Source organism: Danio rerio, chromosome 13, assembly GCF_049306965.1.
Source record: "Danio rerio strain Tuebingen ecotype United States chromosome 13, GRCz12tu, whole genome shotgun sequence".
Lineage (NCBI taxonomy): Eukaryota > Metazoa > Chordata > Actinopteri > Cypriniformes > Danionidae > Danio > Danio rerio.
The window spans coordinates 34,777,635-34,797,436 of NC_133188.1; the positions used below are offsets into that span (position 1 = coordinate 34,777,635).

Below are 19,802 nucleotides of genomic sequence, written 5' to 3' on the forward strand. Positions count from 1 at the left end.
CGCTTTTACAATGTATTGTCAGTCCAGTTTTCAGAGCTGAAGTTCAGTTTAATTCAGTTCAGGTTTAAATTTCACTGCTGGAAGTCAAAACACTAAAGAGCAAATCTACCGGTGCAGCTCCACAAGTGCCAAACCAAGCAAGCCAGTGGAGACTGTGGCAAGAAAAAAAACTTCACCAATTTGACGAAAGTGAAAGAAAAAACCTCAAGACAACCCTGCTAAAAAATCAAGCTTAAACCAGCCTAGGCTGGTTGGCTGGTTTTAGCTGGTCGACCAGGCTGGTTTTAGAGGGGTTTTGGCCACTTCCAGGCTGGTTTCCAGCCTGGTCTTAGCTGGTCGGGCTGGAAAATGACCAGCTAAATCCAGCTAAAACCAGCTTGAACAGCCTGGTTTAAGCTGGACATAGCTGGTTTTAGCTGGTCATCTCCCAGCCTAACCAGCTAAGACCAGGCTGGAAATGGCTGGAAACCAGCCTGGAAGTGGCCAAAACCCCTCTAAAACCAGCCTGGTCGACCAGCTAAAACCAGCCTAGGCTGGTTTAAGCTGGATTTTTCAGCAGGGAAACCAGGCTCCGTTGGGCACGGCAATTTCTCCTCTGGCCAAACGTCCTGTGCAGAGTTGCAGTCTGGGTGCCACAGCAAGAAGGTCACTGGTTTGAGTACCAGCTGGGTCAGTTGGCATCTCTGTGTGCAGTTTGCATGTTCTCTGTGTTTGTGTGGGTTTTCTCAGGTTTCCCCCACAGTCCAAAAAAACTGAATAAACTAAATGGCCTTAGTGTATGTGTATGTGCATGATTTGGCGATTTATTCCGCTGTGGCAAACCATGATGAAAAAAAAGGACTGAGCCGAAGGAAAATTAATGAATGAACAAGAAACCTGAGCTCTTTTAGAAACAATTTTTATAAGTTGTTTATCTATACATATTTACATTACATCCACATGTTTTGAAAGTGCTATTTAACACCATTTCATCACATCATTTTCAGGTAAAAAAAAAAAAAAAAGGAATGAAATAATCTCTGTGGTGCTTGGTATTGTGCAAATGTGAGTTTAATTTCAGCTATTCCTTTGACCCAGTTTGTCAATGAAGTCAACGCCTTCCATACAACCAGTAGAAAAGTGAAAATTAAACATTTGTCACTGTACAGAAATAAGTCACATTTAATATAAACATGTGAAATGTTGACAGTGAGATTTGACAAGTGTTTTTCTTTCAGATTCCCAATTAGCTCCCATTCGTATTCTTTTATCTAAAATATAACAATAAGCAGTTTCAGCTTAGATTTAGTTTTTGATTAAAAAAAAAAATACCCGTCAGTACTTCACAAATGAAAAAGAAATACATCTCTCAATGCATAATCCAACACAGTACCAAGGTTTGAATGTTGTTGTTCAACAGCCATTGTTCAACCATTCAACGAGTCAAAGTTCTATAAATATGCAATAACATAATGCTGTCTAAAAAAAAGATCCTTAAGCTCTGTAAATAGACAGTAAACTGTATAATGCAGGGGTGTCCGAACTCCTGGAGTCCTGCTGAACACATCTGCCAGTTACTCTCTAGTACAGTGTCTCTCAACCACGTGAGCTTATTAGCAGAGACTAAAAGAGGTGTAAAGGGTGTGACAGACAAAGGAGACATCCAAAACATGCAGTGTTGGTGGTCCTCCAGGAATGTGGTTGAGAAACACTGCTCTAGTATATCTAGTAAAAGCTTGATTAGCTGGTTAAGGTGTGTTTGATTAGTGTTGGAGCTAAACTCTCCAGGACACCGGCCCTCCAGGACTGAGTTTGGACATCCCTGGTAGAATGGATCAAGGCAATTGATACCACAAAGCCTGGAAATTGATATCCACACAACATATGTAAGGATATTATAACCAAGAAGGCAAAGTATATAATGTACACAGATATGGACAGTTAAACTTATAGTAAACAACAACCTGAGAATGTGACTGTACACTCCCAATTATTGTAAAACAACATGCAACTTTTACACATATTAACATGTACAATTAACCTTTTAGTTCCTCTCAAGTTTGAAAATAAATAAATGTTCCTAAAAGAAAAGGTTGCGTTTCACAATTGACATTAGTTCACTGAATACTGGTCCACAGTGTTTAGCTGGTAACAATAGGTTGACTAACAATGACCTGTATTACAAAGTCTTTCTGGATCTTGGTGTCCTGTAAGCGGGTTTTATCTGTAAGAAGCTTTCCAGAGAAAAACCAGCGCTGGTGAGCGGTATCAATGTCTTCCTGAATTTGGAGCTGTTTCTTGAGCTGACGAATGGAATCGGCCATGGTGACACTGAGGCGAAGGTCTTTCCCAGTGGACAGACGAACCTTCAACTGAAACTCCTTCTCTTTTTTCTCCTGTGGCTCAGCGTTTTCAGACGCATTATGATCGTTGCACTCAGAGACCAGGTTGACAGGTGGAGACAAGCAGTATGCAGGAAGCTGATAGCGGTTCCCCAGTTCATCATAACACTCCATGAGGGATCCTGAAGGGCAAAGCAAACTACTTATTTAAATAAGCTGAATCAACACAGTTCTTGAGTTTTTTTTGATGGGACAACTTAATTGTTTTATGTTTAATCCACTTAAATAAGTAAAATCAATTAGCTTGCTTTGTGTTGGGACAACATGAAGGAATTGTGCATTTTGTTTTTTACAGTGTTATATTCAAGTAAAGGATCTGCATTCATTTAATCTTCTAAGTTTCCTTCAATTTATTGAAATGTATTTTGAACAATCAGTCAGACCCTAAATTTCTTTTTTGTTGAAAAATCAAAATAAATGAAAAGAAACTAAGATGATTAATTGAATGACGATCCTTTAATTGAACACTATTAATAAAAAATGTTGTACTTATTTTGCTTACTGAAGGACCATGGCACCCTTTTAAATGTGTTTTTCCTGCTTTAATGAGAAATTGAATGTATAAAAGTTTATTTGTCGACTGGAGAACTCTTTTAATAGCATTTTAATGTTGTTTACTGACATGTGTTTTGACGTGTCACCTTTGAGGAAGTATTGGCATAGCTGTCTTTTTCAGTGCTAATGGACCTAGTGTCTGGAAGTTGAATTTATTCATCAAATGTCTAGATCAGTGGTTCCCAAAGTAGAGATTGCTTGGTGATTTCCTAAAATTAAATTCATTTGATTAAACTATTTGAATTACCCTTTTTTATCCATAACCTATAGAAGATAAAACAGTAGTTAGTAGTTACATTGAAAAAACAACATGCAATTTTTTTTTCATTGGATTGTGACCCCTTGGGTCATTACGTTAGATTAAACACACAGCGATGGGGTCAGATGCAGCAGATTGATTTCAAGGCACCAGATCAAACTTTCTGATGATCTCTGAGTGGCGTTCTCCAAAATTAACGTAGAATAGACTTGGGCCTATTGGTGTGTGTGCACTGTTGCATGCTAGGTTTGTATATTTATAACCCCCTCAGAGAAGATAGGGGGTCGCGAGTCACTGGCATTGGTATTTTAAGGGTCGAGGGCTAAAAAGTTTTAAACTCCTGGTTTAGATAAAAAAATAATAATAATTTAAACTCTCTCCTATTATAAAATGTTAAGTATTTACCATGAGGCAGTGTGATGCTGGCTCCATCTACAATAGCCTGTGCTAGTTGGTGGTCGTTACATTCAATCGCCACAGCTGCAGCTTTGAGCGCGTCCCAGATCTCTTTACGGCCGTCAAAAGCTGGGGCTGTATCCCAGAATTCATCCCTTTTACTGCGCAGCTGGCCCTCCGTCATAGGATAGTCACTTTTCCACTTGGGCTTATCTTTCTTCAGGGGCTCGTTGCGTCCTAGAGAAGAAGAAAAAAAACAGGCGAAGGTAGAAATGTTACATCCAGATCCACTAAGAGTTTGAAGTTTTATATCTGGATCACTTAATATTTCACAAAAAGGTTCTAACCTAGAACAACATCACTTCCATCTAACCAATGGGCTATGTTATATGCACATCTAGTGTTTTTCAGCCAATGTTGAACTTCCAATGAACGGTTAATGTGGCTATTTTCAATTGAATAATGTTCCTTTTACAGCATCTATGTTGTGATTACAATATAATCAATTAAATAGACTTAAATATCCATTTGTAAAAAGAGACAAAAGACACAGACGCCATTATTATCAGCATGCAAGCACAAAAACTCTTCTATATTTCAGAGACATTGTGCGGAAAAATATTATTTAATGCAGTGCTTGTTGTTTGGTTTGATACCCACTTTATATTGTATATCAGCCAGGCAGTGATGATTGCTCTTTGTTAAAGAAATCAGATCTTAAACGCAGCGATTTTGTAAGGGATGACAATTCACTTGAAGCCTTGGAGCTGGTTGACTGAAATTAAAAGTCTGTGTGCATACACTACATTGTATATGACAGCACAGGATTGGTCCTAATGAGACTCAGTTCTGATATTAGACCGATTTCCCATCTGAGCTCATCTAACGCTTCATCAATCATAAAGCTGTGCATTTAAGAGATATTACATAAATAAATATTGAATAAAACTGATAGACATTGATTTACACAGTATTTTCAGCTAATTTTTATCAATATACTACTATGGATGGTAATGGCTACCAGTTTCCAGCATTCTTTTCTGAAATGTGTGTATTCCTTTTGATTGTGTGAGATGTTCTGTATATACTGCACATTCAAAAGGAATACACACACATTCACATACACATATATTACAACAAATAGGCCCAGTTTCACAAACAGGGTTTAGATTAAGTCAAAACTAGGCCTTAGATAAATTAGGCTATTTAAGCCACATTTATAATAATGGCCTTAGAAAAATTTATAACTGGTGTGCACCTGGAGACAAAAAAACGACACTGATCTATTTAAAGATATCTCACCGCAAGTTATTTTGAGTTGAGACAGCTTGAACAAGAAATTTAATCCTGACTAGCCTTAAACCTTGTTTGTGAAACCAGGGGATAAAGTATAGGATTACATCACATTAACATAAACCACATTGATAAAAACAATAATGAAAAAATAATTAAAACAATAAGTAAACTAACTAACTAACAAACAAACAAACAAACAAACTAACTAACTAACTGACTGACTGACTGATTGACTGACTGACTGACTAACTAACTAACAAACTAACTAACAAAGTGACTAACTAACTAACTAACTAAAATAAATACATTATAAATAAATAAATATAATACAATTAATATTGCAAACTAATAGGAGAATTACTCATGTACATTTACTCATATAAAACAGGTTTCCAGCGACAGAATAAATAAACTCATAATAGATGAGAACCATTTAAGGGCATGCAAATAGTGAATCAAATTCATATTTAGGTGAACTGTCCCTTTAAATGTTACTTTAATGACTACTTGTGCTTTAAATGAACTATGAACCCTTGTGGATTAAATGTAGTAATGCAGTGCAAATCTGCATCAAAACCACAAGCTAAATCCCAACAGTCCAACAGCTTAATGCCAACTAAACAGAAGAGCACATGTGGGCCAAAGGGAAATCCCTTTTGGAAGAAGTCTATTGGCTCAGTGGCTGAATCATGTGTACACAAACAAAACGTGACAATTGCATAACATGCAATATAGGATACCGTAGCTACATTGAATCAATCACAACCAAACCTGCTATGGAGTCAAAGCGCTCAATGTGATACACCGGAGAAAAACAAATTATTTATAGTGTCTGAGATTAAAGCTTTAATCGGGTGATGCAAAACAGGATTTGGTGGCTTCTTTCCCATCATGCATCACTCCAGGATGACAGTTTACATGAGCAGAATGTCACAAAACAAACACACCAGCATATTCACAATTTAGAGTTGAACACTGAATGGAAAAAATACATTCAAATAAAATAGGTTAGACTTTAAGTTAACATACCATTATTAAAACAACAATAAAAAACTATATTGTGATTTATACAGTATTGAAGCCCATTGTGTAAGGCAATCTGTAATAGACTAGCATGTACAACACACATTTAAAGTATTACTGGGCTACAAATCAGCTAGTCCATCTGACATCTTGCTGTTGTGCAAATCCTTTTCAATTACTAAATACAGGAGATTAAATGTTCATTTAATTTGCTAACACACTGTAAAAATGCTGGGTTCCAACCAATTCCATCATGTTGTTTCAAAACAAATCGATTAAGTAAACTTAATCGTTTTTACAAATTTAAGTGGATTGAACATAAAGCAATTAAGTTGTCCCCCAAAAATCTTAAGAATTATATTGTTTCAATTTATGTTAAATAAGTAGTTTGAACAAGCAGCAAAAGTACGAATGTCTCAGGTCAAGGAACATTGGTATGACAGAAAGAAGACAAAACTATTTAAAACAAACAAACAAACAAACAAAAAAAGATAAGCTAGCATGACCAAAAAGGTAATTAAAAAATAACCAATAATTTCTTTAAATTTAGGCTAATAATCAAAAGATATCTTATAAACAATCTTATCTTGCACACTGCTAAAGTTACTTACTTTTCAGCACTACTGTTATGGTTGGTCGATAGTCTCTTGAGTTTGCAACTCCCATGATCAGAACGGTCCCTTATTCCTTCAATCAGTAAAAAGTTAAAGGACTGCCGCACTGTCGCTCCTATGACTTCATGCGGAGGTTGAGGAATAATCAATTACACGTGTACTACACGGTGTCTAACACTCACTAGCAGCTTAGTACAGTTTCTTGCAAACTGCACATGACCATCACCTTTTTTTCTAAAACTAAAAATAACTGCTACACGAATATAAATCAAAAGCGAGTGTCCTAAATAGCTTGTATGCAGGAAATAGCTCCTGTGTTTGCAATCTCTGGCTTGGGTTTATGTCTGTGAGTGACTTTTCACAACAGACAGCTCTATTTCGGACCAGGAGGGACGGTCATAAATAAACTGTAAATCCCAGGATTGCCCCAAGCAGGTGCACCCAGCCAGTTCAAATACGTCTAATCTCAGATGGCTCGATAATAAAGGATTTCTAGGTAAAGGAAGAACATTTTAATATCAAAATAAGCAAGTAATCCAAAATTCCTTCTAAAGTTTATATAATGTCCAACATGTCATCAAAATTCATTCAGAAAACATGTTCACTGAGTCAAAACATCTTTCACACGCCTCAGAATTATATTTTATTTTACCCATGGGTTTAATCTTGTGAGTTATGCAATTGTGAAATAATTCAGAATTTCTCTAACTGCCATTTAAAAGATTATCTAAAGGTTGTCTATGAGATTTGGACGCCCAACAAAAAAAATTTTAGATAATAAAAATATATGATTTTAAAGAATAAAATGATACAACAATAACATCAATTAAATAAAAAGAAAATAAAAGTAAAATAATATACGTAACTATTAATAGCAGTAAAATCAATATATTTAATAGCAAACTAAACAAAATAAATGATTTAATCATGAAATAAAAATTATTTATTTAACTTATAAGGTAATTAACGTCAAAAATGTTTTTTTAAATAATATAAACATTTCTCTGTGCACTGTAAAATATGCTGATTTACACACAATTGATTTGTGTTGTGACAACAAAAAAGAATTAATATAATTTATTAGTTTGTACAAATTTAAGTGCATTGAACATACAACAATCAAGTTGTCCCATAAACCTCAATAATTGTGTTGTTTCAACTCTAAATAAGTAGTTTGAACAAACAGCAAATATATATTTTTATATAACTGAGTATAACCGAGTCTTTACAGGGAGTTTCATATTGATTGAGTGATATTTCAAGCTCTGTGGCATCTAGAAGACTAAAAATACCCAGTTTTATGGCGTGACGTCTTTCATAGTTATACATTTTCCAACAAGCTGGACAAGGCTGTGACTTGGGAGTATGACAAAGTTTCTCATCAGAAAATTTTACACTATTTGCAAACATAATCGCTCAAGGTCGTCCGATTCTGAATTGCAAGCAGATTAAATCTTACCTCCTCGTTTGTTGCCGTTGCTGGGTGCATTTCTGGAGGACAGGCGAGACCTTTGACGGATCACTCCAAAACAACTTCCCATCCCTCAAACTACCATCAGGACCAAGCCCCCCACGCCTGACAGCCACCGAATACATGCATTTCTATCCAAACCAAAAGGCAGTGACGTCAGCAAGTGATATTTGGCCGTTCCAGAAGAAAGATTGTGTCTAACTAATATACTCCTATTTTCTGTTGTCAGATGTACTGGTGTCTGAGGAGAGACACAAGCTCGTTGTTTTCCGCTGAGTCGACATGTGACTTAAGCTGATCAGCAAACCCTCCACAAAGACAAAGTTATCAGACTAATGCTATCAACCGACTGCTAGGCTATTATTAGTAAGTCCTTGATATTTGGAACTTGATATTTAAGTCTCGTAACACAAAAGATATATCCCATATCCTTGTAAACGCAGACATTCAAATACCTGAAAAATAAACATGAAGACATGAAGTGATGAAATCGGTGAGGTGGTAAAACCGTGGCTAGAGGGCGCTCGTGTACATTACCGTAAGCGATTTTGATAAATATAAATGATTGTTTTCTTTATTTAGGTTCTGTAAAGCAGTTTTGGAATAATGTGCTTTTTGAAAAATAATCTCGCCTATAATGTTCACAAATTATTCATTGCTTTTTTTTGTAGCATTTTGGATGATCTGCCGCGTCTTCATTGACGTTTTGTCTGCTTTTGATTTCAGTATTGTACTAAATCATTTTCAATAATATACCTTTCATTTCTTCGCGGGTCTTTGATGTACACTTGGTTCTAAATACTTATAAATACTTATACTTATCTTGAGCTCAATGGGTTTTTATCTGGTTAAATAAAGAAACATATTATTCAAGCTGTCTGATACAAAAAAAAGTCAGAATGTAGATTCACTGAACTATAAAAACCATTATTCTGATTACAGTAAGTGTTACTAAAGCTTAAAAACAAACCATATGAATTATTTAGCCACTAATTAATTTTAAGCTGACATTAAGGTCATCTTTTACAGATTTGGTCAACTTTAATAATAATTAAATTAAGCAAAATAAAATTATAGTAATTCATTAATAATAAAATATTAGGTAGATAAAATTAGATAAAAAATAGATTAAACATTAATGTAAATAAATTTATATATTTTTTCCAAAGCACAAAACATCTACAGTTAGTGTTATATCTGTTACATATTAAATATCCTTTTAGTGGAATATCGTGACAAAACCTGATATTATAAAATGATTATACACTGCCATCTAAAGGCAGTAATATTTATTGTAAAGCAATGCAAAATAAATGGAGTGTATATAAAAAAGCTAAATACAAGACACTTAAATTACAAAAAACTGTAAAACATTTTACCAAGAAGTGCTGTGAAAAAAACATTTATTTTAAATGTAATAAAATCCTAGGGAAGTTTTCAGACATGGTTGACTTTGGAAATGGATTTCAGTGCATTTAAATAGCGATATTGTACATGTCATAAATAAAGATTTAAAAATACTATTTACATAAGCCCTACAAGGTTACTAACCCTGCTTTAAGCACATTATCTTCCACTGATAGCACAGACAACTGCCATGGATTTCATTATTTAAAAAAATGATAGAAAACATCCAAAAAATGTAGGGTATTTTTTGAGGACAGCCCTTTCATTTGGCCAGAAAGAGCAAAAGTCATTGAGTGAGGCCCCGTTTACACTAATGCGTTTTAGTTTGAAAACGCATAAGTTTTGCTACGGTTACGCCATCCGTCCACACTACGCCGGAGTTCTCGAGCGCCGAAAACGGAGCGTTTCGAAAACGCTGGAGAGGCCGTTTTCATTCTAAAACGCTGCTGCTCCGTCTCAGTGTGGATGGGGAAAGACGGAGACATCTGAAAACGGAGGCGGGGCTGCAGACATTCGCCTCTCTGATTGGGGCTTTTCCTCAATATTAAGTAGCCTAACACACAGTTCAGTCCTGAATCTTCTCCGTGTAAGTTCAGACTTCGCTAGTTTGAACAAGGCTGCATCTCTTCTTCTCAGTTTGATATGGAAAACATACCGAGGACACGCGTCAATCTTCACAGGGAACAGTGTACTTTATAACTTCATTCACATCACCTTGGCTACGTTGTTTCACTTTCTCAACACTAAAATGTAAACTTGATATAAGGAACTGCCTATTTTTATTTTTAACAACTAAACAGACAGCAGAAATGTTGAGACGCCGTGCTGCACGAGCGTCATCTTCACTGTGTGCATATTTATAACAAAACGGAGCCGATAACAACTGCCTCCTTTCAATTTCAGTGAAAATACGAAACACACCCTCTCTTTTGCTGAATATCAGTTTTAATAATCGATAATGGCCATTATAAAAGTATAACATACAATAAGTGTATACATTATAGGAAATAAAGGCAAGCGATCAGTCAATATACAGAATGTAGGCTACGTGGTTACATTAATCATTAACTTATCTTTGCGCTCAGCCAAAACACGTTACCTGAGAACAAGTAATAGATTCCAGTGACGAAAGTCAGGGAATATGTCGTTAGATAAAGACAACAAGATGAATGAAATATCACGTTTAATAAATATAGTGAGATTAGATCCAGCGGGAGATGCTTGATGAGAAGTCCGACTAGCAGAGCTCTCATCTGGGTAGATGGGCTCCAGCGATTGCCAAAGTGTGTGTGTGTGGTCACGTGATGTGCGTTTTCAGCGTTTTGGTGTGGACGGAGAGCAGTTCAGAAACGCTGGGTAAAACGCGAGTGTGGACGCGGATCGTTTTCATTCTAAAACGCCGTTTTAAAACTAAAACGCACTAGTGTAAACGGGGCCTGAGATCACTGGGTAAATCTGGGCTCTTCAGACTCCTGTGTTCTCCGGGTTCTGGTTCTGCATTCAGCCTTGGCACAGCGGGTGAGACTGGCATCATTAACTCACACTGTCAAGTCTTTTCAAATCTCAAACTGGCATCATGTCTTTTTTAAGAGGGTAAATGTCCCATGTCAGTCCATCACCGTAAGGAGCATGTCCAGAGGGTAAGAGAACACGTGTCAGCCAATGACTGTGGAGAAAAGCATAACTGAAATGAAACCACAGCTTACAGACTGCAGAATTACATGAAGAGGATGCAATATAGGTCAATTCACCTTCTCTTCTCTACACCAAAGAACACTTTCCAGTTGTTTAGTTTGCCATAACTGAAAGGATTCCGGTAGACCTTTAAGCAATTGTAGTTGTAGATTAAAATAAACAGAATAACAGGTCAAACAGTCAAAAGGGCAATTTTGAATGACTCTCAATGCATTCTCACCCTTCCACGTTTAGCCAAACGTTTGGCCTCTTTGCCGTTTATATGGCGCTCAATGCTGGTTTCTCCACGGGTGATGAGTAGAGCGTGCCACAGAGTGAGAGCTCCAAGAGCGACAGACACAGTGCTGATGGAAAACACAGCAAACATTACAAAACATGCAAGTCTACAGAAATAATAAAAAAGACTTATGAAAGAACAGCCTCTGTAAATTGCGTACCTTGTAAGGACCCACATGTAGATAACACTCTTGTGAAACATTCTGTCCTTGTAGGTGTACGGAGGTTGCGAAACCTCCTGTGTCCAGCACAGAATGAGAGGACAAAAAGATTCTCTGTTATTTCAAATATATAGCATAATAATACATATTATAAATATATTCTTTTTACAAATAACACACTAGAATGATTAGTTATTAAATGTAATCCAGGTTACTCTTTTTACGTAATGTATTAGGACTACTTTGTATTACACTCAACGGCCACTTTATTAGGTACACCTGCCCAACTGCTTGTTAATGCTAATTCCTAATCAGCCAATCACATGGCAGCAACTGAATGCATTTAGGCATGTAGACATGATCAAGACGATCTGCTGCAGTTCAAACCGGGCATCAGAATGGGGAAGAAAGCTGATTTAAGTGACTTTGAACCTGGCATGATTGTTGGTGCCAGACGGGCTGGTGTGAGTATTTCAGAAACTGCTGATCTACTGGGATTTTACATGCACAACCATCTCTAGGGTTTACAGAAAATGGTCTGGAAAAAAAGAAAATATCCAGTGAGCGGCAGTTCTGTGGGTGCAAATGCCTTGTTGATGCCAGAGGTCAGAGGAGAATGGCCAGACTGGTTCGAGCTGATAGAAAGGCAACAGTAACTCAAATAGCCACTCGTTACAACCAAGTTATACAGAAGAGAATCTCTGAACGCACAACACATCCAACCTTGAGCCGGATGGGCTACAGCAGCATAAGACCACACAGGGTGCCATTCTTGTCAGCTAAGGATGGAAAACAGAGGCTACAATTTGCACTGGCCTACCAAAATTGGACCATAGAAGATTGGAAAAACTCTGCCTGGTCTGATGAGTCTCGATTGCTACGGCAACATTCGGATGGTAGGGTCAGAATTTGGCGTCAACAACATGAACAGCTTGTTGAAGCTATGCTGAAGGATTAGGGCAGTTCAAAAGGCAAAAATGGGTCCGACAAGGTATTAGTAGGTGTACCTAATAAAGTGGCCGGTGAGTATGTTTATATATATTTTTCAGTAAAAGAGGGCTGGCTAACAAAATAAAAGTTGGAAATTACATACGTTACAATGAAGAAGTTTGTTAGAATTTTAAAACACTTTTGATATATGTAAATATATACATTTCAGATAAAACTATTTATTTATTTATTTGTAAAACATGTTTATGGACATGAACACATTATTCAAGAATAAAAAATAAGACCGTAATTAAACACTTTCTCGATTCATTGTTCCAAATGGAAATATAAGTTCTTACCTATTAGAGCTTAAAGAGTCTAAAGTTCATTAGTAAATCCACCCTCATCCAATTGTGACAAAAGCAGTGTCAGTAAGTAATACTAATTTAACTGTGTGCTGTTAGAAGCGGGATAAGGAAGGTCAGAAATAATTTGTTGGCGTTTATAGAATCTTGTTTGTTTTAAGAGCATCACATAATGTGATAAAGAAAGGCAGATCCAAAGCCAAGACAGAAGTAGAAACAATAACCTGAGCCACCTGTACTGCCTTCCCAGCCACACCTGCTGACGGGACAATGCCAATGAGCAACCCAATCCCCGTCACTGGAACACCCTGTTTCTCTGCTTCCAAATGCTTCAATTGCTATGGAATAGCAGAGAGACAGCTGGAAGTTAAGACAAACCCACATCCCATGATTTAGAGAAAAGAAGAGACACAACTATTCAAAAGGATAAAAGTTAAACACCATTTCATATGAATAAATAGAGATTCAAAATAAAGCCTACAGAGGTGTTTTACAAGTTTAAGCAAAAGAAAGGGAAAGATTTAAACTTCTATGACAATAAAAATCTAAATGAGCAAAATGGAAAAGCACAAAATCAAAGCATCAAATGCATTAAAAAAGAACACAGCCTTACATCTATAGTATTGTATGCATCGATAAAGAGATGCCGACCGCTGACGCTACAGTACATGCAGCCCAAAGTCAAAAAGAGACAAAAGGAGAAGAAGTAACGATGATTGAAATGACCAACACAGTTGTTAAGCCAAGCTGAAACGATGTAATTAAGGAAAAAACTACAAAGGAAAAACAATCAATAGTATCTGTTGTTAAAAAAAATCTCACCCAATTTAATCAATTTAATTTACTTTGAATATTCGTTCAATTCGAATTTAAGTTACATTGCCACTTACTCACATTTTTTCCATTCTTAACCACCTCTATTTTGTGTATATTACTATCTATCTATCTATCTATCTATCTATCTATCTATCTATCTATCTATCTATCTATCTATCTATCTATCTATCTATCTATCTATCTACCTACCTACCTACCTACCTACCTACCTACCTACCTATCTATCTATCTATCTATCTACCGTTGAAGTCAGAATTATTAGCCCCCCTTTACATTTTTATTTCTTTTTTTAAATATTTCCCAAATGATGTTTGACAGAGCAAAGAAATTTTCACTTAATGTCTGATAATATTTTTTTAAACACCATTTTAAGGACAAAATTATTAGCCTCTTTAGGCAATTTTTTTCCAATAGTCTACAGAAAAAAAACATTGTTTTACAATGACTTGCCTAATTACCCTAACCCGCCTAGTTAACCTAATTAACCTAGTTAAATGGAAGTTACATTCCAGTTGTCTGCTTCACTTTTTGGCTGATCCGAAAAATGGGCCAATACGTGACTAAAAAACAATAAAGTGATCCAAACCGTAAGATTTGTGATACATTACGCCACTAATATGTATACTTCCCCACTGCTGAACTATACTAAAACTGTGCTGATACTTCTTTTCCATGTCATTATAATAAATAATGCAAAAGCCTTATTAAACAATCATAAAAGCTGTCCATTTAACTTGCATATGCAGGTTTTAGAACAACACAAGTATGAATAAATGATGACTGAATAAACACCACACTGGGTGAACCATCTAACTATTTAACTGTGTATATTACATAGCAAGTTAAGTCGACGCTTGTTCTTAAGTCGTATGGTGATTTACAAAGGATACGGCAATGATGATCCATTTTTAGTATACATCTGGAGAAAGAGAACAAAAACAGAGGGATGTTAGTATATGCTAGAACAAAAATGCAAAGACACTGAGCCACTAATTTCATTTTATAAGTCACACAGAAGACAGTGTTACACTTACGTTTTACAGATACCACAGTGATGACTTCGTGCTGGTTTAGGAATGATGCACTTTTTACAGACAGACACAAATGGGACGTCAGTTTTCATCTAAAAAATATTGTGAAAAAAGCATGAATGACACTGAACACACACATCCGTTTTGCTAGTTTGGCATGTGTAATAGATCATCTGAACCTTTGGAGGGTATCCAGGGGGAGTTTTTGTGGCCTTGTAGTAATGGAAGACTATCATGACCAAATTCCAGTGCCCGTAACAGATGTGCCATATCATCCATCCAGGAGAATATGTGTGCAGGACCAACGGTAGAAGACAGAAGTAAGCGATGAAAACCACAGAACTGGTAAGAGCTACTACTAAAAACACAAAAACCTGAAGAGAAAAGAAAAAAGTGGTGCTTGTCAGCCCTTTGAGTCTGAGAAAAAGTTCGCTCTGATCTGTATTTTAAATAATAATGTTAATAATTAAAATAGTAGATATGCATTTTACCACCCTTTGACCATACCATTGTGAATGCATAATCATACCAATCAGTCTATGTGAGAAAAAAGTCATTGAACAGTCTAAAACCAGCAGATTTAGAGCACCGTAAGAGTTCATAATATTGATTTCTCATAAATTAGGTGTATGTTTCTACATAAAGACTAAAAGTAAAGTCAAATTGGATGTGAAGTTTGTATAGTTTGACCTAAAGTAAGCTGAAAATAGTTAATCAGGTCAGAATTAACTATTTTCCTCTTACTCATTGCCTCTTCCACAAAACACTGAACACTTAAGTATATTTTATTAATAAATTAGATGCAATTTCAATACATACATAGATTTGATTCGCTGAAGCATGTATTACACAAGCTAACATTACCGAAAAAGTTGACCCCCCTGATCCTCAATGTATAATTCGCACACTTAATGGAAGTGCCACGTTTTTTAAACAGCACTAGCATAGGAAGGTGCTTACGCAAAGTGTCAGCACTTAGCATTTCTTTAAAGCTCTTGCAGTTGCAGCTGAGCGTTTATAGAAAAGAGCTGGCATTTTTAGCATTGCAAAAACACATTGGTGTACATGCACCCTTAATGCATTGTTTCCATATTTTGATTACTTAAAACATGGACATAATATCTCTATTATGCTCTTTTTAGATAATCATTTTAATACATGGTGCAATGTAGCAGTTTGTAAATGTAAAAGGTGTGCAAAGTTTTAAAGATGTTCACTATGGTCTCCTAAAGTAAAAAAAAAAAAAAGCTTCAAGAATCAGCAATCCTAGTTCCACTTTTAAAATGGATCTTTGTACATTTGTTAAAGTAATGTAAAATAGTTTGGATAATGCCAGTCTATAGCCTTCATTGCCTGCCTGCAAACAACAACTACTTTGAACAGCCCCAAAAAAATTCATTTGGTTTTAAACTAAAATCTTCCAATGACAGATCATCAGACTCGGGTTTGAATTAGGGCTGCACAATATATAGTTTCAGCATTGACATCACAATGTGATCATTCGCAACAGCCACATCGCAGGATATATGCAAGGTTGAGTCTGGATTATAAATGATTATTTTGCAAGTGTTTTTGCGGCCTGTGACTGTGTGAGGGTTTTAAAAAGCATTCAGGCATAAGAAATTGTACCATTGGTAACTTTGACAAATTATTAACAGTTAATTTTATTGAATTGTTTATAAAACAGACATGTGGTATTATTTTAGATTTTATTTTTAATTTACTATATACCTTAATACAGTTTGAATCCTCGGAAAACAATAAAACCATGTTTTATTAATTTGATCTTTTTCTTTATCGGATATATCTATGCTTGTAGATTGTTTATTATATTTTGTGCACTCCTATACAGAATCATCCCAATCAATCTATTTAATTATAAATACATTCCAAATAGTTATTCATGTCATTTATTGAAATTGTATTTCTATCGCAATACATATTGCAGAATAAATCAATATTGCAATGTTAGATTTTTTTCATATCGTACAGTCCTAGTTTGAACTGATACAATAAAATCATTAGCAAAAATTGCTGTTCAATCAGTAAGGATGGAGGAATCGTCCCGATTTAAAATTCAGACAAATTAATGAACATTTAGTCCATCAAGATTTATTTCTGCCACTTTTTTTCTTTACTATAACAAGATAGTAGGGCTGCACAATATATTGTTTCAGCATTGATATCTGAAAGTCACATTAAAGAATTTACAATCTGAAGTTATGATTATAATAAACCAGAATCACACAGTTCAAAACATGTGAGTTATGGATCTTTCCAAAGTAAGGTCATCTAGTAAAATCATATCGCAATATATATTGCAGAAAAACTAAATACCGCAATGTCAGTTTTTTCCAATATAGTGCAGCCCTACAGGACAGTATATAAGACCAATAACAGCAGCCTGGGCCATCAGACCAATCAGTGCAGAGAAGGCTTGTGAAAACTTTAGATTAGACTTATGAGAATCATGAATTAGGCTTATGAAAAAGGTTGAGAAAGTAGGAAATGTTTTAGAGTCCTAAAGAAATGATATGATGTGAAATGTATATTATAAGAAAACTTGGATTAATGTAACCCTATTGGATTAATGTAACCCTATTATAGGAGGCATCAAAAACAAAATTAGCAACATCTGAAAAAGCATAAAAGTGGTGCTATTAAATAGCTTTTATATTTGCAAACATAAAAAAACAATTAATGATACTATATGAGTAAAGAAAGATTTACCATTCCAAACCAGCGTGTGACAACCTCCACCATCCAAAACACTGGTTCAAGAATGGAGTCCGTCACCACATCAGAGTTAGTGAGCGAGTTAAAATAAAGGGACTTGAAGATGAGTCTGATATAGCTGACATGTCTCCTCAGTCTTCTGGGCACGCGACTTCGAGTGTGTCTGCAACACCCGCGCATGCATCTCAGCAGCAGGTGCAGGACAGAAGAGCAGGGATGCATGTTCAGCCCCTGCAAAGACCAGATGAAATCCTTTCATAACCTGTTCCAAATTCCTGAAAATCGGCACAAGCAGGTTCCTACAGCCTGCAATTTTCTCATGGACAATTCCCCAGGAGTTGAACTTGTAAGCCAATTAGATTAACAAAGTATCCACCTAAGCAGTTGCTGTGGACTGATCCAAACCAATAATCCAAGCATGGTTTAGTTTCCTGATACCTGAGGATTATCTGACATATCACAAAGATTTAAAAGATGGATTAGCTTTATTGTCTACAGTTTGTAGAAGGCAGCATGCTTTACGTCATTGTTGGTTAACAATGCAGACCTGCTGCCCATTATAAGTTTACTTAAGTCTACAATAAAACAGGCATAGTTAGGCCAGTGACTAATACGCCTTCCCTTGGACTGGTGATAATCAGACCTTTAATCTTACTAGAAGGTTTCAAACCATCCCATTAAGAGTCACAGATTGGGAACTTGAGATAATATAAACATCTCAGTTCCATTCAAAGATGTAGCCAGGACCAGGGACGAATAAAAATTGTTTAAATGTATTTTAAAAGTGAAGTTTAAATCACTGAATTTGTGAATGATGGGGGTGTTTTCACAGATAGAATTCAACAATGTTCATAACTGTTTTACTGCATGCCTAGACATAGTACAATTCACAAAGATCTACCATTCACAACAATCAACAACAAATCTGGATTGTCTACATTCCGTTCAAAAGAGTAAATGGGGAGGAAACACCACCCAAATGATGTAACAATGTTAATGAGGCAAATACATACACAAGCAAAAAGAAATGTGACAGTTAAAGTGGGCAATAGACACTGTGAGATTATTGGACAAATAGCCAACATCATACACCTCCCCCAATGACATGAACAGACTATAATCTCAGTGACAGACTGTGTGTATGTGCCTTTAAAATGACAACAAAAATATATTATATGGTGATACATTTTTAGTTATTAGATGTGTTAAATTTGAGGGAGAATATACAATATCTATCTATCTATCTATCTATCTATCTATCTATCTATCTATCTATCTATCTATCTGTATGTCTGTCTATCTATCTATCTATCTATCTATCTACATCAATGATGAGAAGAAATATCACATTATTTATTGGAATTGATGGTTCAATGAAGAACCTTTATCGTTCATTGAACCTTTTAATTCCACAATGATTCTTTTCAGAGGAAAGGGATTCTTCAGATGTTTACAATAATATTTTTAAGAACAGATCATTAAACGATCTTTGTAGAACAACAGCAACAACAAAACATTTATGACATTAAAACATTTTAGAATCTTTGATGTTGAAAACAAAATCAGTAATATTTAAACCCTAGACCTGACAGAATCAAAATGCAAGAGCTAACATCACAAAGCTTTCCGTTTCAGAAATGTATAAGCTATGTGTGTACGTTACATAGGTAATCTTACCTTCCCTCGATCTTGTCCTAAAATTGGGATAAACTCAACTCATGATACCGCTGATTATTTCGGGAGACAGATGGAGAAAATAAATGGAAGCAGTTGTTTTTACCCCCTTTGATTTCATCTGCTGTCTGTCTGTCTGACGCGCTGCGATGTGAGTGAGCTGTCACGCTGGGAATTCTGGGTATTGGAGTTTACGGTGCGATTAGCAAAAATAACTTTTAATGTTTTTCATAATGTCTATTTTTATATTATTAGTAATCAAAAATTATATTATAGAATAAGATACGCAATTAATTAACGGTAGATCAGATATTATTTTCCCAATATTTGCACAGTTAGAGAAAAGAATCATGGGAATTGTAGTTTGATTAATGAACAAATCATAGTGGCGAATCGGTTCTTTTGAATAACTTGTTTAAACCAAACAAACGGCTCACAAAACAATTCAGCAATCATGTTTCCTAGTGCGAGTTTGTTCTTTAAAAAAATTCCGTTTGTATGTTTGAGTAAACTGAAGCTATTGTAATGTTCAAACAACTATCAATAATAGTTATATTGTCGTTTATTGCCTGTTTCTTGAATGTGCCTAGTAGTAATACATTTTTCCAAGATGGTTGCGATCATGTTTTAAATTATTTTATTATAAAGGCATTTTATATTAGTTTTATAAATAACTTAAAACAGGTTGTTAATTA

The 19,802-nt window shown here is 35.6% G+C and overlaps 2 protein-coding genes across 17 annotated transcripts; both read right to left on the reverse strand.

Moving 5' to 3' along the window:
• Nucleotides 1–881: 881 nt before the first annotated feature.
• Nucleotides 882–8,259, reverse strand: ubtd1a (ubiquitin domain containing 1a). Of its 2 annotated transcripts, none has more exons than XM_005156860.6 (3): nucleotides 7,984–8,259; nucleotides 3,601–3,828; nucleotides 882–2,503 (listed from the first exon to the last, which is right to left on the reverse strand). In XM_005156860.6, exons 1-3 carry the CDS (start codon nucleotides 8,063–8,065, stop codon nucleotides 2,121–2,123), a joined length of 693 nt encoding a protein of 230 aa, XP_005156917.1. In that variant the 5' UTR covers nucleotides 8,066–8,259; the 3' UTR covers nucleotides 882–2,120.
• Nucleotides 8,260–9,381: 1,122 nt separating this feature from the next.
• Nucleotides 9,382–19,264, reverse strand: zdhhc16a (zDHHC palmitoyltransferase 16a). 15 transcript variants are annotated; one of them, XR_011005841.1, is made up of 12 exons: nucleotides 19,111–19,230; nucleotides 17,428–17,664; nucleotides 14,877–15,071; nucleotides 14,701–14,789; nucleotides 14,557–14,585; nucleotides 13,443–13,576; nucleotides 13,054–13,167; nucleotides 11,535–11,611; nucleotides 11,318–11,441; nucleotides 11,154–11,224; nucleotides 10,844–11,068; nucleotides 9,382–9,700 (listed from the first exon to the last, which is right to left on the reverse strand). XR_011005841.1 is itself a non-coding variant. In XM_073919451.1 (11 exons), the coding sequence occupies exons 4-11, from the start codon at nucleotides 14,787–14,789 to the stop codon at nucleotides 10,966–10,968; spliced, it is 741 nt and encodes a 246-aa protein (XP_073775552.1). In that variant the 5' UTR covers nucleotides 14,877–14,926; nucleotides 17,428–17,664; nucleotides 19,214–19,264; the 3' UTR covers nucleotides 9,382–10,965. The 15 variants fall into 15 exon arrangements, 10 of the variants coding, with proteins under 10 accessions (XP_073775552.1, XP_068068920.1, XP_017214210.1 ...); XR_012388518.1 differs by having other exon boundaries at nucleotides 9,382–11,068; nucleotides 13,063–13,189; nucleotides 19,214–19,264; XR_012388517.1 differs by having other exon boundaries at nucleotides 9,382–11,068; nucleotides 13,054–13,189; nucleotides 19,214–19,264.
• Between the last annotated feature and the right edge of the window lie 538 nt (nucleotides 19,265–19,802).

What these genes read in the sequence shown, in the direction of transcription:
- ubtd1a (XM_005156860.6), bottom strand. Translation starts at nt 8,065, where the DNA reads ATGGGAAGTTGTTTTGGAGTGATCCGTCAAAGGTCTCGCCTGTCCTCC. An exon ending in CAACGGCAACAAACGAGGAG is followed by an intron (nt 3,829 to 7,983) that starts GTAAGATTTAAT and finishes CTTCTTCTCTAG; the next exon opens with GACGCAACGAGCCCCTGAAG. An exon ending in CAGCATCACACTGCCTCATG is followed by an intron (nt 2,504 to 3,600) that starts GTAAATACTTAA and finishes TTTGCCCTTCAG; the next exon opens with GATCCCTCATGGAGTGTTAT.
- zdhhc16a (XM_017358721.4), bottom strand. An exon ending in CCCCTGGATACCCTCCAAAG is followed by an intron (nt 14,790 to 14,876) that starts GTTCAGATGATC and finishes AATATTTTTTAG; the next exon opens with ATGAAAACTGACGTCCCATT. An exon ending in AAAAATGGATCATCATTGCC is followed by an intron (nt 13,577 to 14,556) that starts GTATCCTTTGTA and finishes ACATCGTTTCAG; the next exon opens with CTTGGCTTAACAACTGTGTT.